The following is a 17186-nucleotide window of genomic DNA, read 5'->3' as shown; positions in this document are numbered from 1 at the left end:
GAGAAAGTGACAAGCAGGCTGTGGCACAGCAGAGCGGATTCTGCCACCCGCTCACATCAGGATTCGGCCTGTGTGCCAGCTCTGTGCCAGCTTTTGTGTTGGCCTACATTTGCATAATTCTCACTGAGCCAAGACAAAGCATCGGAACAGGAAGAACCTTGGTGAGGGTAGGGACGTGTGAAGTCTGTAATAAGGCCTGTTTTGTTGATCGTGAGTGCACTGGATTTGGCTTCAGGTTCGCTTTGTTGCTTAGTTTTAGTAAGTGCTGGTCTGGCTGTGAACTGTTGGGGTAAATACCAGTTATAATTGACTCACCCTTTATTATAACCTTTATTTTACCAGGAAAGAAGCACTTTGAGATTCAGAATCTCTTTTACAAGAGCGTCCTGGCCAAGACTGACAGACACAGCACGTTTGAGTTTAACAAATAACATCCAACAATACATACACATAAACACACACAAGCAAATCCAATAAAATTTCAATATCAAATACATAACTAACTAAAACATCTACAGCCCGATGTTTCATTCTCCAAATCATCTCCAAAAATAATTCCTGTGACCGGAGGCTATAGCTAGAAGGATACTTTTTTACAGATGTATGTACAAAGATATGAAGGAAGTAAACCCAGGATAGATTTATAAATAAAAACATGCCAGTGTATGCATGCCTTTATGTATTTCCAAACCAAGAAAAGAATCATAAAAGCCTGTAATAATGTGAATAATGTTTAGTTTCTCACAAAAAGCTATGATATGACTTTACAGAAGTCATCTATCCATCTATCCATCTATCTATCTATCTATCTCAAACAAATTGTAATTACAGCGGGGAAAATAAGTATTGAACACGTCATCATTTTTCTCAGTAAATATATTTCCAAAGGTGCTATTGACATGAAATTTTCACCAGATGTTGGTAACAACCCAAGTAAGCCATACATACAAAGAAACAAACAAAAATAAGTTCAGAAATTAAGTTATGTGTAATAATGTGAAATGACACAGGGAAAAAGTATTGAACACGCGAAGAAAGGGAGGCGCAAAAAGGCATGGAAAGCCAAGACAACTGCTGAAAACTTACAGTAATTAAAAAGCAATCCAGCCCCCTGTCAGTGGAAATTAATAACAGCTGGTTCAGTCCCAAATGATGGCCTACAAAAAGGTCTCATTGCCAAGGTGTCACACAAGACACATCTCATGATGGGTAAAAGCAAAGAGCTGTCTCAAGACCTTCGCAACCTAATTGTTGCAAAACATAATGATGGCATTGGTTATAGGCGCCATTCTAAGCTTCTGAATGGTCCAGTGAGCACTTTTGGGGCCATAATACGGAAGTGGAAAGACAATCATTTCACCATAAATTTGCCTCGCCCAGTGCTCCTCGCAAGATTTCTGATAGAGGAGTGAAAAGAATAATCAGAAGAGTTGTCCAAGAGCCAACACCAAGTTGTATGGTGTAATGTGCACTGCCATTTCTCCTCCAAATATGGTGTGTATTATGGCATCCAAACAGTTCAATCTTGCTCTCATGTGACCACACTATATTCTCCCAGTATTTCACTGGCTTTTCCAAATGTTGTGCAGCAAACTTTAAATGAGCTTCAACATGCTTTTTTTTCAGTAATGGAGTCTTGCGTGGTGAGCGTGCATACAGGCCATGGCGGTGGAGTGCATTACTTACTGTTTTCTTTGAGACAACAGTACCTGCTATCTGCAGGTCTTTTTGAAGTACTCCACAAGTGATCCTTGGCTCTTGGACAACTCTTCTGATTATTCTTTTCACTCCTCTATCAGAAATCTTGCAAGGAGCACTGGGCGAGGCAAATTTATGGTGAAATGATTGTCTTTCCACTTCCGTATTATGGCCCCAAAAGTGCTCACTGGACCATTCAGAAGCTTAGAATGGCGCCTATAACCAATGCCATCATTATGTTTTGCAACAATTAGGTTGTGAAGGTCTTGAGACAGCTCTTAGCTTTTACCCATCATGAGATGTCTTGTGTGACACCTTGGCAATGGGACCTTTTTGTAGGCCATCATTTGGGACTGAACCAGCTGTTATTAATTTCCACTGACAGGGGGCTGGATTGCTTTTTAATTACTGCAAGTTTTCAGCAGTTGTCTTGGCTTTCCATGCCTTTTTGCGCCTCCCTTTCTTCATGTGTTCAATACTTTTTCCCTGTGTCATTTAACATTATTACACATAACTTAATTTCTGAACTTATTTTTGTTTGTTTCTTTGTATGTATGGCTTACTTGGGTTGTTACCAACATCTGGTGAAAATTTCATGTCAATAACACCTTTGGAAATATATTTACTGAGAAAAATGATGACGTGTTCAATACTTATTTTCCCGCTGTATATTTGATGGTGCAGAAAATTTTACACTTTATTTTATTATTTTAATTTAACATTTTATTTATTTGTTTATTTGTTGAAGCCCCATACAATTCATGATATTTTTTATATTATAATGTTTCATTATATTCATATTTTAATATAATTATTTGAAAAGCTTTGTTTGAATGTAGTTTTTTAAATAAACAGATTTCAATTCAATTTGATAAAATATAAATATTAAAAAAGAACTCTAATTTAGGTCAATTCTTTTAAAATAAACATTCAGATTATTAATTCAAGTAATTATTAAACATACAATGTATTATTCAAGCAATTATTGCTGTCAGTATTAAAATAAACAACAAGGAAACAATTTACACGTAATAGAACAAATAATATTCCTGACATGCAGCAACAGTTTTATTAGGTTAGTAGTAAACAGTTATTTTTAATGCCACAACCTAGACTAACTTACTGTTTATGCTCATACCTCACTAGGCAGGCATTTCGGATTTGAATGTTTATTCACGTTTTGTGGACTTGTCTTTTCTTGCATAACTCTTGCTTCTTCCTCCCTAAATGCTCCTCCACGGGGGCTGTGATCTCGAATCGGACTTGCTTGTCCCTCTTTCACAGAAAACCACACTCTCTGTTCCTCTTTTCTTTTTCTGGCACATGTCCTTCGAGCCGTTCCTGAATGCTGACTCAGACAGCCTGGCTGCATTGCAGGAGATAAATGAAGACGATTGATTTCTGAGCACCACACATCACTGGCTTGTTATCACTTGTTATCATTCCATTACATGCCTGCAGTATTGTCAAATCTTTTTCCTTTATGTCAGCCATAATGACAAGCTTGATGTTGATAAAAAACCATTGACATAAAACCTTCACACAAAAGTTAACCGGATCTCATATTTGCACCGAGAGGCCCTGTCTTTTTTTTTTTTTTTTTTTTTTTTAATAAAATACACGCTTCACTTACATAACTCCCATATGAACAACAAATAAGTAATTACACTGCTTTGAGTTTAACTAACCTTACTAATTAGCATTTTAAACATTGCCTTTAGAAAATCAGCCTAAACAATTCTTGACTCAGTCAAGAGTCTGACATGATTAAGCAGCGGTTAAAGTGAGTCAATTCTTTCCATGATTCAAAATGATGAATCCTGTAGTCAATTCATTCTAATTTACAATGCGGTTTAAGAGATTACTTTATTTGTCAGTTATTTATTTATTCATTTGTTTATTAGCTTGTTTATGTGTTGAAACCTTATATAATTCATATATTATAATATATTATTATTACAATTATTTATTGTACTTTACTATAAAAAAATACAATACAATATATTATTATTTTTTTTTATTATTATTTTTTTTTTTACAATAGTAGGTGTAGGAAACACTTGTTTGAAAAGTGCTTTCTATCGTTTCTGTTTTAATTTCTTAAGTGTCTCCTTTTTTTTTCTTGACTAAATCAAGTTTGCTCTCCTTTTTCTGTAGGTCGATTCCGTCAAACAGAAGTACTGGCTACGGTGGCAAACGTTTTCACAGAAATCTACTCCCACGTGTCCGGAAGACCCATGGAGAAAATCGGCAACGGCGACATAGAGGTTAAAACACCTCCAGTGAAAAGGAATAATTCGGCTCTGAATGTGGCCAAAATTCTAAAACGGAACATTACGAGACAGAACCTGTTGGCCTCCGGCACGGAAGGATCGGCCAAACAGCCTTCAGCGCCTGATGCTGACAGCGCAGAGAGTGTGAACTCTGAGATACGGGACGGGCTGACGGATACCGAGCACAAGCCACAGCAGAAGGTCTTTAGGAAAAAAGATTCATCTCTGGCAACAGTGACCGAGGAAGCACAGCAATGTATCTCAGAGGCCTCACTCAACGGAGACATCCCGGAACCTCTAGCCAAGGACTCAACGTTAACGAATGGTGATCACTCCAGTTCGTCACCAGCTCTGGACAAAGACACGCCACTTTCCCCGGTCCTGGTGAGCATCAGTCGCGTTTCTGACGAGAGTGACCTCACAGCAGAGTCAGAACTCAAAGAGCACGAGTGCCAGAACACCATCACTTCCACGCCAGATAAAGAACCATCCAACCTGCTGCCCAACCCACACATAGCCCACCTGCTCAGCCAGCCCAGAGACTCCTTTGAAATGGAGGAGGTAAAGTTCCCTCTTGCTTCCACTTTACCAAAACAATCCTCCCTGCTTTCCCTTGTCCAGTTCTCACGCTGACAATCATCTCCAAGTTTCCCCTAAAGTTTCTTTTGTGTGCGTTTTGTTGTAAAAAAAGCAGAGGGTCATGACACTTAAAGCTAAAAATAAGTAGGGAACATGGAGCGCCTGGAGTATTTTCTGGGGATTATGGTTTTGCCTTTGATTATGTTGGAGCATGATACTAATTCCTAATAGCAGACAATTTTCACCAGTGATACTTGGGGTTGGGAATCAAAAATCGATTCCAATTCTGGAACCGGATACTTAAGGTCAGGAATCAGATGCGTGTTATAAAATTACAATTTCTATTCCTCTCATTGATTCCTTTGTGTGCATTTTAATATGACTTTAAACCATTCAAGCGCTGTTTTCTATGCTATGCACACATCCAAAGCGTGAGCACAGAAAGCCGCCTCTCATACTGTATAATGCGCGATACAAAACTGAGTTGTCTTCCGCGTCTTTTTGCACTTAAACTGACAAATACACACAAAAATATGTACAAAATATCCTCGTAAACACAGTTGGCTATTTCTTAAGTGAATGAAAAAAGTTGATAAGCAGTATATTGTATCCATTCAGCTCTTAAAGTGACAGCAGCCTAATATTCCTGCTGACGTCTCTATAATAGCGTTAATCAGACACCAAAAGAGAAAATGTACTCGCTTGTTTTTGAGTGAATAACTTTTGTAACGATATTTTCTAATGTATATTTTATTTATAAAGTGCTGTTATTTTTACATTTGATTACAGTTTCTGTATCATGAAAAGTACATGAAAATCTTTAAAAAACTGTTTTATCTTTGTTCAGTTGTATTTATTTGTGTGATTGCTAATTTGTTTATTGTTCTTTTTTAATTACTTAGTGTTTAGATGTCTTTAATAATGCTTGAAATTTATATTAGTTAGGCTAGTTGTTTTTGCTATGGTATTTTTTTAAGCCATAGTCAAAAGTTCCTTCTGTGAAATTATATTATTATAAATTAATTCATCAGTCAAATATTTATTGTAAATTACTAGTTAAGATATAATAATAATAATAATAATAATAATAATTGTACAATATTAATTTACAATTAATAATTGAATGGTTCGATTTATTTGTATATCTTTTTCTTTTCTTTTTCTTTTTTGTATGCTTGAAAAGTTGATTGTTTCGAGTGTTTCCCAACTTTAAGGGATAGTTCACCCAAAACTGAAAATTGTTACTCGCCTCATGTCATTCCAAACCTGTATGACTTCCATTCTTCTTTCAAACTCAAAATTTCTGTATTTTGTCCATACAATGAAAGTCAATGGGTCCAATGTTGTTTGGAAGCCAGCATTGCATAAAATATATATTTTTTATGTTCTGCAGTAGATAGTAAGTCTTACAGGTTTGGACCAACATGAGGGTTAGTAAATGATGATAGAATAATCTCTTATTGCTCTGTTTGTTTGAGCATCCGGACACGGCATGATATAGCAACATTGACTTGACCAATAGTTTGGGTTTGGGGTGTGACTATCTGTCTGTCAAAACCACCCAGTACTTTTACCAGGTCATTTTATACGCTGGCCCTTGGTCATACCACATTTTCTAACATTGGCTTATGTGCAGCATCTTTTGAGTATCTAAAACTGGTGTAATGTTCAAGTGTGACTACGCTGCTGTGTTGTAACCTGTCAGAATGGTAATAATCTATTTCTTTGCAGTTGCAGAGTAATGAGGATGAAGCTCTTCCTGGTCCTGGTGGCATGTCTCGAGATGGCAGCGGTGAGTGTGGACTGACTGAGGTTATCAGTCACGCTACCAGGAAACTGAATTTGTGTTCGCTATTGGCTATTTTGAAGCATTCAAAACACATATCATGTAAAAGAGACCTCTTAGCAACAGGTTTTGTAGTTACGTTTGCTATGGTATTGTTTACAACATGACAATCAGTAAGATCTAACTTTGAATTAAGATAAAAATGGTTTCAGACTGTTTGATCATATCGGGTTGTCTTTCCCTAGAAGAAAACAGGAAAAAAATTCTTATTCAACTATGATTCTGTCTATCATGCTGTCCTATAGCCCAGCCCTAAAGAGCTGAAGGGGACTCTAAGTATATGTCTTTTAGAGACAGTATAGAGCAAGTCTGCCCTCGTGTGGTAGAATTTAGTAGATGTTCACTAGAAGAATGTTCTAGATCAGGGGTGTCCAACTCAGAGTTTAGCTCCAACCCCAATTAAACACACCTGAACCAGATAATCAGACCTTGATTATCTGGTTCAGGTGTGTTTAATTGGGGTTGGAGCTAAACTCTGCAGGACAGTGGCCCTCCAGGACTGAGTTTGGACACCCCTGTTCTAGATTCAAGTTAAAGTTGTTTGAGTCATAATTATGTTCTGTGATATGCAACATTATACTAACAAACTTGTTATTATTACAGTGAATAAGTGATAGGAAAACAGACAAATATGTGGCAATAATTTACAATATTCACCACACTGAACCTAAATAATGAGATCTAAGCCATAAAACTCATAAGCATGAATGATAAACTGGCTTTAAATTTGAGAAGTCTTCTACCACTGGGAAATTAGTCATTCGCACTCAGTTTTGGTGCTTGTGTTGTTTCTCCTACAGAGCGGTTATTGAGGACTGCCAGCCAGCAGTCTGACAGCAGCGGGTTTGCAGAGGACCCATCCACAGACGGTTCGGGTTATCACCTGAAGGTACGTGAGTGTGGGCATAACCATCTGGGCTCTCAACAATCTATGAATACAAAGTGTAATCCTCCTCGGATTCATGTTTATCAGACCCATGTTATTTTGTTACCCATGTGAATTTAGTTTGCACTGATATCATAAAAAAATACATATATAGTAATAAATCTGGTTCTGATTGATGGCCTTAAACTCTACATCTTGAAAATGTCCTCTTTAAGATGCACCAGAACTTGTGCCATGTGTGTTCTCAGGGAACATAAATCTAACTTTCAACATAAAGTGTCCTAAGAACCAGTTAATTGGATAATGGAAGTGAAACTTCTCTCTTTTATTAGGTACAAGAAAGCTCAGACAGCTGTGACAGTGAAACTACAGTGACATCGCATGCAGGTGAAGTCAGCACTCCAGTAGCGTTGGAGTACCCCAACTTTGAAAAATTGCTGGGCGAGGAAGCCCATCCTCTGCCCAGAGGCACATCTAGACAGAGTGGAGCCAACAGACAAGTCCCTGTGATCCCCAGCCTCCAGATTCCCAATCCAAACTCTGACAATGTTAGCACCAATGGACCACTCCTTTCTCCTGACTCTGATAGGGCTTCCAGCATAGTGCAAGAACCCACCACAGACTCTCCAGAAGTGGATTTGACCGTGATTGTAAATCCTACAACAGATTCAGATGTAACTCATGAGGGCAGCATATCCCAGCCTGGTTTGGGCATGGATCCAGACTCTCCTGAAGATCTACATTCATCCTCTGGACCAGAGTCATCGGATCTTGAGCAATGCCACCCCACGGCTCAAAGCAGGCAGATGGCCCTCCACACGGCCCATCAAAGGTCATCCTCAATGGACGAGGAACGTCCTGGCCGAGTATGGGTGAGGGACAAGAACTTGTTGAGGGAAAGCTTAGAGAGGAATCCTTTAAGGAGATCCAGCTCCCTCCCAATGTCTTCGCTCAACCCGGCTCGAGTGGTCACCTCCATGCGCATCCAACTTGGAGAGGGTTCGGTCAAACACTGTACCCCACCCTCGTACACATACCGCTACGACGAGGAGAATCGCAGTGACCGGGAAGAAGTGGATTCCATCATGGAAGAAGACGAAGTTGATCATGCCGACAGTAAATCTACGCTCTTGAATTCTGCTCCAGCAGGTAGATCAAAGACTGATAGGGGAACACCACCACCACCACCGCACCATCTTAACATACCCCAACATCTGACTCGCTCTTCCAGCTCGCTTTATAGTGTCCCTGCCGACTGGCCCCAGAGGGACCTGGGTGAAGGTTCAAGCTGGAGCACATCTAGCGTCCCAAACCTTTCTCATTATACAGGTCAGGCCCACCCTCTTCCTCCTCCTCCTCATGGGTCCTTCTACTCTCCACAACATGGATTGGCCTACAATTTCTCGTACCCTACAAGATTTCCCCACCACACTCCCTTCCCACAACCGCAGAGCTCGCCTTGTCCTCAGCCGCTTCAGAGCAATACATTTACTCCACCACAGGGGGTGACCTTTGCACCCCAGCACAATATGCATTATGCGCATCCGCACAGCACACCATACAACCCATTCTCTCCACCTTATAACGTTTCTCAGGGAGCTCCCTACGGCCCTTCATTGAACATCCACGGCAGCCCGTACCAAACTCACATCCCTCTTGCGCAGTCCCACAGTGCCCCCTACAATTTGGGGTACAACAATTCTTCACATCACCCCGGTGCCCCCTACAGTCATCCATATTATCAGTCTCCCCACTACCCTTTCTCCTTTGGGACTCCTCCGGCACCCGCTCCTGCAATGGGCAGCACAGAGATGCAGCTCAGGAGGGTCCTCCATGACATCCGTGGGACAATGCAGAACCTTGGTCAGGTGAGAACTGCCAAAATTATTTGTATACTTGTGTGCTGCATCCAAACGGTCTTAACCTATGGTAAACCTGGTTATTAATAAGGCTGTGCCTGACAAGGATGTATTAGTAACCGTTTCTGATTCTGATGGTAGAAATAGGTTAGGTGATGGAGTTTTTGCTATAGCACAGTAGATATATTTGCATGGGCTGGACTTAGGAAACATCAAGTAATGTGAAAAAGGTGTGTAGAAAAAGTGTTTCTAGGTGTGTGTGAGTGGGTGGGAGGCAAACCCTACATTATGGGGACAAAATGTTCCCACAAAGATAGCAATATATGAAATCCTTGTCCTTGTGAAAATGTTTTGGTCCCCGTGAGAAAAACAGCTTATAAATCATAAGTGATTTTTTTGAAAATGAAAAGAAGCAAAACTGAGATGTGTAGGGTTAGTGTAAACGGATAGAATATACAGTTTGTACAGTATACAAATCATTGTCTATGGAATGTCCCCATTAAACATGAAGAAGAGGTTGTGTCTGTGTGTGTTCATGTTTTTCTGTCCCGGTGGGGACTTCAACCTGAATGCACACTTACTCCAGGGGACTCGTGTCACCGTGGGGACCTAAATCGAGGTCCCCATGATGAAACAAGCTTATAAATCATACAGAAAAATGTAAAAATACACAGAAAATGCAGTTTTCTGTGATGGGTAGGTTTAGGGGTGGGGTTAGTGTAAGGGGATGTAGGCTACAGTTTTATACAGTTATACTTTTATACAGTTTGTACAGTATAAAAACCATTTATGTCTATGGAGAGTCCCCACAAAGATAGTGAACCAGACGTGTGTGTGTGTGTGTGTGTGTGTGTGTGTAACCTATGACGTGTGTGTGTGTGTGTGTGTAACCTATGACGTGTGTGTGTGTGTGTGTGTGTGTGTGTGTGTGTGTGTGTGTGTGTGTGTGTGTGTGTGTGTGTGTAACCTATGACCTGTAATAAGTGTTTTGTTTCACACAAAGTTTTATATACACATACATACACACTTCCTTGTTCTACTTTATATATATATATATATATATATATATACACACACATACACATACATATACATATACATATATACACACACACACACACATATATACATATACATATACATATACATATACATAAAGTAGAACAAGGAAGTGTGTTCCGGATTCTTGCGAATCCCACCTTGAATGCAAATATTCAGCCGAGTCAGCATGCTGCATATCCCGGCCTCAGTTTATACATGTATTTCCTGCATGACTCATAAGTGATAACTGATCTGTGGTTTTGTTGGCAGAGCTCATCGGTGCATGGAGGGGACACACCCATTGACAGGATCAGTACACCACGCTCTGTCCAACTGCTTTATGAGGTACATCATTTCCCAAAGAGGAAGCAGTCTCATAGTTCATTTTGAAAATAGTTGTTCTCTTATGAAATTGAGATGATCATATAGCTTGTGCAAGAGTTTTCTGGATAGTGTTTAACCTAATGTTTATGTCCCTACCAACTTGCTGAAGGAGCTCCAGATGCGGCGCAGGAGTCTGAACGTCTTCCGGACTCAGATGATGGATCTGGAACTGGCTCTCATGAGACAGCAGTCTATGGTCTACCAGCATCTTAGTCCAGATGAGAGGTGAGGAACAAAATCACAAGCCACAAAGGGCAAAGTGCTTCACCCTCTGGCTCCTTTTGCCCAAGTCTCACACACTGGTCTAGAAAGCCAAAAAACATATTTTTTAAACTGGGGCCCTAAGGGGGTCTGTAAAAATAAAATAAATAAATCAAATTGAAAAGATAGTACAAAATGTTCCTTGTCGCTCTGAATGGCAGTACAATTTTACAGAGAAAGCCACTAAATTAATTGTCAAATGAATCATACATGCTAATGATTTAAATGCATATTAGTATGATTTCTGAAGGACATATGACACTGAATACTAGAGTAGGCCTAATTGCTGCTGAAAATGCAGCTTTGCCATCACTGGGATAAATTACATTTTAAAATATATTAAAATAGAAACAGTTTTTTTTAAACTGTAATATTTCACATTTCTGTTTTTACAAAAGTATGTTAGTTTCCAGTAGCACAGCTTTACAATTTGACCGAGAGAAAGGCGGATGTAGCAATAAACTAATCAAGAACCCTAAAATATGTAAACAAATCATACATGCTAATGATTAATCACTATTGAAACAAAATGACCATCGGAACGGTATTGGCAAATAATAGTGTTAAAATATTGCTTTTCTGTTTCAACCTCAAATTGATATGATCGCTGCACCTCTCCTAGCGATTTACCAAGTATTTACTAACTGTCTGGAGAACTGATTAAAAACGTGAAACTTTGCTGTTGCAGGCGGGAGGCGGAACATCTGGAAACCCTGCGGACTGCAGTCAGACAGGAGCTGCAGGATCTGGAGCTTCAGCTGGAGGATCGCCTGCTCTCTCTGAATGAAGAGATGCGCAGCAGCTCCCAGCACAGCAGCCTCTACCGCCACCACATGGTCAGTGGATGTGACTGCAGCTGCCTCATAATAAATGATAAAGGATGCTGTAATAGCTTAACTTAGACCTAATTCTGCTTTAAATACTTTACCAAAAGTGTCTATCTATTAGCAGGTAATATAGCAAAATATGCATTTCTCATTTTTATTATAGCCTCTCAGGATTGGAAGTGCAGAATAAGTCTAAATGTGAATTCTAATGTGCAGTTCACTGAACCTGATATATTTAGAATAACCATTTTTATTTCTAATAAATACTGTTTTTATACTTTCTACTCATCAACGAATCCTAAAAACCAAACATATCTCTCTCAAATATATTAAGCTGCACAACTGTTTTCAACATTGATAATATTAAGAAATGTTTCTTGAGAACCAAATCAGCATGTTAGAATGTTTTCTGAAGGATCATGTGACACTGAAGACTGGAGTAATGATGCTAAAAATGTAGCTTTGCATCAAATGAATAAATTACATTTTTAAATGTAGAACAGCTATTTTAAATGGTAAGGAATATTTCACAATATTACACTTTTTACTGTACTTGTGATCAAATAAATGCAGCTTTGTTGAGCTAAAGAGACCCCAAACTTTTGAACGGTAGATTTTTTTGACACTTTAGTAACAAATACTTGCGTCTCACAGGGCATGCAGAGAGGTCACAGCGTGGAAAGCCTGTCTAATTCTTCAGCACTTCGGGCCATGGAGCCGGTGAGTGAATTATTCTCATGTTACAGGGTCCTGTATCGGATATCATTTCAATGCCTTATTCTACTCTCAGTTTCCTCTTCTAATTCTTGTGTATGAATGTACAGGTGACGGACCTCCTGAAGGAGCAGTTGTACCTTCAATCTGAGCTGGGATATGAGGCCGCCACACTCAGTTCAGGCCGCTCATCGAGAGCATCCAGCCCTGGCAGATTCAACCGATCACACGACTGTTCCTCTCCTTCCCTGCAAAGAGGCAGCGTTTACCGGGCCACCCTCAACCTCACACCCACCGTCCCTCCACGGCCTGGAATGGAGGTTCCTCGGCCCGAATCCCCGGAAAGGATGGAGTCGAACCTGACACCTACTTCTTTGGAGTTCAGCAGAGATGAAGACGAGTTGTCACTGGATGGTCGCAGGAGCAGGACGGCGGATGACTGCTGTCCCACCGAGTGGAGGAGTAGAAGTAGAGGGAATGGTGACCTGCAACATCTTATACAGGAGGTGAGAGAACTTATACATTTAACCCAATGAGCCGACTGATGTACAGCATTGTCAATGGCCAATATGTACGGTGTAATGTACTATACATCCAGCCGGTTGTTATCGCAAAATAAACCCCGACAGGATGATCCGGGCCCTGAAGGGGTTAATATTGTTATTAACATAGGTAAATAATTAGACATGAAATTTTGATTTGAGTTCAAATATTTGATCAGCTCATTAAACGCAAAGCTTCCGCAAAGAGAAACTGTTTCTATCAAGCAACTTTGAGCCAGGGTTATTACAGTGAACTGAAACTAAAATTAAAACCATAAAAAAATTATGTTGCTTTAAATAAAATAAACTCTAACTGAAATAACATTTTATTTTTATTTTAGCCAAGGCTAAAACATTTCTTATTTTCATTTAATTTAACTTGATGTACTAAAATAACTAAAAATAAAACTGAAATAAAAATGTATAAAACTATAGACAAAAAAAAACGTATAAAATGACAATCACACTTTAAAACTTTAACTAAAATTAAAAGAAAACCGCAAACTATAAAAATAAAATTCAATAGCTAAATTCAAAATATTAATAAACACTATAATATGATACTAAAATACTCAATTATAAAACTACTCGATACTAAAATAACACTGCAAACGAACAAGTTCAAACAAGACATTTAAGGGTTAATTTATTACACAGCTTTTCACTACTTGCATAATGACGGGGACATGAAATATTAATTTGAGAAGAAACCATTTTAAAATCGTACCTGTTTATTATCTAATAATCCATTACAGTGAACAAAAAATCGTTCTGGCAACAGAAATGTCGTGACTGACCAATCAGAATCAAGCATTTTAGAGAGCCGTGGCGTGTAATAATAATAATAATAATAATAATACATTTCTGACAGCTAAATGCCACGACTGACCCATCAGAATTGAGTACTCCAGAGAGACATGTAAGAAAAATACTGTTAGATTCTGCCAAAAAAATTTGAAACGATGAAATGGAGACACAAAAGTAGCATGTGTTTTCCGTCCCCGTCTCAAATGGAAGTGGAAAAAGCATATTTTACTGTGTCTTTGGCACCGTTTGAGCGAGTCCTTTGTAGCTGTAATGGTTTTTGGTGTGTGTGATGATTGACAGATTTGCTTATGAAATATCATGCATCAGTGTAGGCTGATTTACAAGTCTGTCATGATGGTACAGCAGTTCTGATGCTCCTAAAGGAAACTTGGACTGAATTGGTTCCTTGAAGTAATGTGGGGCCTGTGGGGTGATGTAACAGCCTGGCAAAACCTGATGTTCTTCATCGGCGTGTCAATATGTATTTGACACTTCACAGCACTGCCAGTTCTTGGGATTTCATATATGAAAAAAAAAAAAACCTTTTCAAATTGTTCTTGATTATAACTGCATTATAAGTCACTTTGAAATATAATTTCATGTAAATAATTCAGATGATTCACATTTTAGGTGGTCTTACTATGCATTTAGTGTTTGATTTTCCTGCCTTTAATGCAGTCTAACATCATTTCTTTTGTATCCTCCCGCAGATTAAAGAAAGCATCGCTCATGAAATCAGGCAGGAGATTGTGAACGAGCTTCTGGCTGCTGTGTCGCCACATAGATCTCCTCTTCCAGCCAGGAAGCCTCCTGTGTAAGCAGCAGAACAGAGGACGGAGGTTGGTTTGATAGATCACATTATGCTCAATACATATCTGTTAAGTGCTTGAAAACTTTTCATCTTGGAGGTAACGGGAAGAGATATACTTCCCTCTCCTAGAAGTGAATTGAATGTGAAATGACACATCACGTTCATTCATATGTATATATAAAGTGTTAAGTGTTTTTTTTTTTCTTTAATTGCTAATGCGACCTTTTTACACCACAGACTGAACAAAATTAATCATTGCTTGGTAATTGGTTGACCTAAATTGGTATTATCTAATTGTGTACTTAATTAACAGCTGACAGCTATTCAACCTAATTCATTTGTGAGACAGTCTAACAGAAGGATTGCCAAACCCAGTGAAATATCAACTGATTTGATAACTCTGAGTTCTTGTCATATTTGAAGGTGTGTGTGTATATGTATATGTGTATGTATATATATGTGTATATATATGTATATATGTATATATATATATATATATGTATGTATATGTATGTGTGTGTATGTATGTATGTATGTATGTATGTATGTATGTGTGTATATATATATATATATATATATATATATATATATATATATATATATATATATATATATGTATATGTATATGTATGTATGTATGTGTGTGTGTATATGTGTATATATATATATATATATATATATATATATATATATATATATATATATGTATGTGTGTGTGTATATGTGTATATATATATATGTGTAGATATAACATATATGGTGTTTATATATTTGCATTAAATCATGAAATTGCATTTTATATATAAAGTGTTATGTGTGTGTGTGTGTAGATATAACATATATGGTGTTTATATATTTGCATGAAATCTTAATGTTTGGAGGCAAAAATATTGTATTTCGCAAATACTTAGGAACACTTTTGATAGTAATGCTGTATTTCTTGGGCATTTAAGAGTGTTTCTTAACTCTAGTGAGCTGCCTACATAGACATAGACAGCATATTAAGACATCATAAGTCAAAATCATCAAAATACATCAAAATTGTAGATGTATTCAAAGATACGTTTTTGGAATTCCATATTATTCTTCACATAGAAGGTAAACCAGAATGCATTGTGATGATCTTTTGCCAAGATGGCAGGATATTGAAGCAAGTGTTTGTGGATTATAAATATATGTAGAATTCAATCAGTACCGAAATGTGTCGATAGTTGGTTTAATATAATTGTAAAAAGGTCTGTGTAATTTTCTGCGACTATATGCTTTAGAAGTCAGTTATGGTTACAGTCTTTTCAGTCAGCATCACTGTTTTGTTTCTTTCTGCAGGTGAAGAAGTAAATCCTGTGAAATAGTCGCAACGAACACTGGTTAAAGCTTTGCACTGAGAAAGGCCCAGCACCTCTTTCTGGTTCTGTCTGTGAAGCCCTTCCAGACTCTAATGCTTCTGGACTGTCGAGTTGCAGTGAATCTTTGCAGCGGTTGAGATCTTCCACTGTCCAAATCCGCAAAGGGCACACGGCTTATTGTGGCATCTGTCTGGTACATATTACAGAAATGTAATGAATCTTTTGGGATTGTATTTAAGTATGTGATGCAGGTCTTGTCGAATGTTTGAAAAGACTTGTGGGTGACTAAAGTTTTCTGTGTGAGTGTGTCTTTGTCTGTCTAGGACAAAAATGTCTACTGTAATCACACTTGTTTTCTAATTCAGCCTCTGTGAGGAACTAACTGTGCAATACATTTCACTTTTTTCTCTTAAACTTGAACTGACCAATCACAACTACTGTTCTACTGAAAATGCACACAGCTGTCTTCATTTCCTGTTGATAGTCTATCGCATACTGTATGTATAGATAAGACACTTAAGCCTTCGGAGCACATTCATAAACATTTTGTCCTGTGAGAAGAAAAAGCACTAAATTCTCTTTATACTTACAATATATATACACTAGCACGCTTTTAAAATATTTTTTTATTCTTAAAGACAGCAGAATCTGCTTCTGGATTTAAAGTGTTCAACTTAATTTTCCTCAGTGTGAATGAGTTTTTGTTGTCTAAGATGAAATGAATTGTAATACTAATTGATTTATGCGACTAAGGGGACTGTGTGTTCCCTTTCCGCCTGGGATGCATGAGGGATAATCTTTAATGCAAATCATTAATAAAGATTTATTTATTTTGTACGTACACTTGCCGAGTCATAATTTTGTTTGGGTTGTTTCAGATGGTGTTTGTATTTTTGTATGGTTTATACTGAATGTTGTCTTTGTAGAATTACATCCAACCATTAAACCTTTTGAACGAGATGTGCAAGGATGCCGGAAAGGGGCTGTGTGCATGTAGCAAACTCCACGGTAGTAATGCATAACTAGCAAATTCATCCAACTTGAAGCTCTAATAACACTCTTAGAACAGAAGAGTTCACACAAGCATTTTAATAAAAGTATGAGCTGCACATTTCTGCTTTGAAACCATCTAGTATGCCTCGCCTCATAAACTTCTGAAGGGTAGAATTACAGTGCCTACTTATTAATATTATGCTTTCCTGTTTGGTTTATTAATGAGTTTGAAATTAAATTTACTAATGATTGTTATTGTGCTATCAATAGTTAATCAGTCTTCTTAATTAATTGCATTTATTCACTGCATGTTTTTAAT

The 17186-nt window shown here is 38.0% G+C and overlaps 1 protein-coding gene across 3 annotated transcripts in view; it reads left to right on the top strand.

Annotated features, from left to right (window-relative positions):
- The window catches only part of itprid2 (ITPR interacting domain containing 2), a 44001-nt gene extending 27284 nt beyond the window's left edge, over positions 1-16717 (top strand). For all 3 annotated transcript variants that reach the window (XM_084421607.1, XM_084421608.1, XM_084421609.1), the window contains 11 exons: positions 3856-4532; positions 6282-6342; positions 7197-7285; positions 7615-9150; positions 10453-10527; positions 10676-10791; positions 11516-11663; positions 12309-12374; positions 12479-12874; positions 14428-14556; positions 15855-16717. In XM_084421607.1, the coding sequence (XP_084277733.1) occupies positions 3856-4532; positions 6282-6342; positions 7197-7285; positions 7615-9150; positions 10453-10527; positions 10676-10791; positions 11516-11663; positions 12309-12374; positions 12479-12874; positions 14428-14535 (3272 nt within the window). In that variant the 3' untranslated portion in view covers positions 14536-14556; positions 15855-16717. The remainder of the gene's footprint in view (positions 1-3855; positions 4533-6281; positions 6343-7196; positions 7286-7614; positions 9151-10452; positions 10528-10675; positions 10792-11515; positions 11664-12308; positions 12375-12478; positions 12875-14427; positions 14557-15854) is intronic.
- The last annotated feature ends 469 nt before the right edge of the window (positions 16718-17186 follow it).

Source organism: Rutilus rutilus (genome assembly GCF_951802725.1).
Source record: "Rutilus rutilus genome assembly, chromosome: 10".
Lineage (NCBI taxonomy): Eukaryota > Metazoa > Chordata > Actinopteri > Cypriniformes > Leuciscidae > Rutilus > Rutilus rutilus.
Note: the sequence above shows the minus strand (reverse complement) of the source record. Positions and strands in the feature narration are given on the sequence as shown.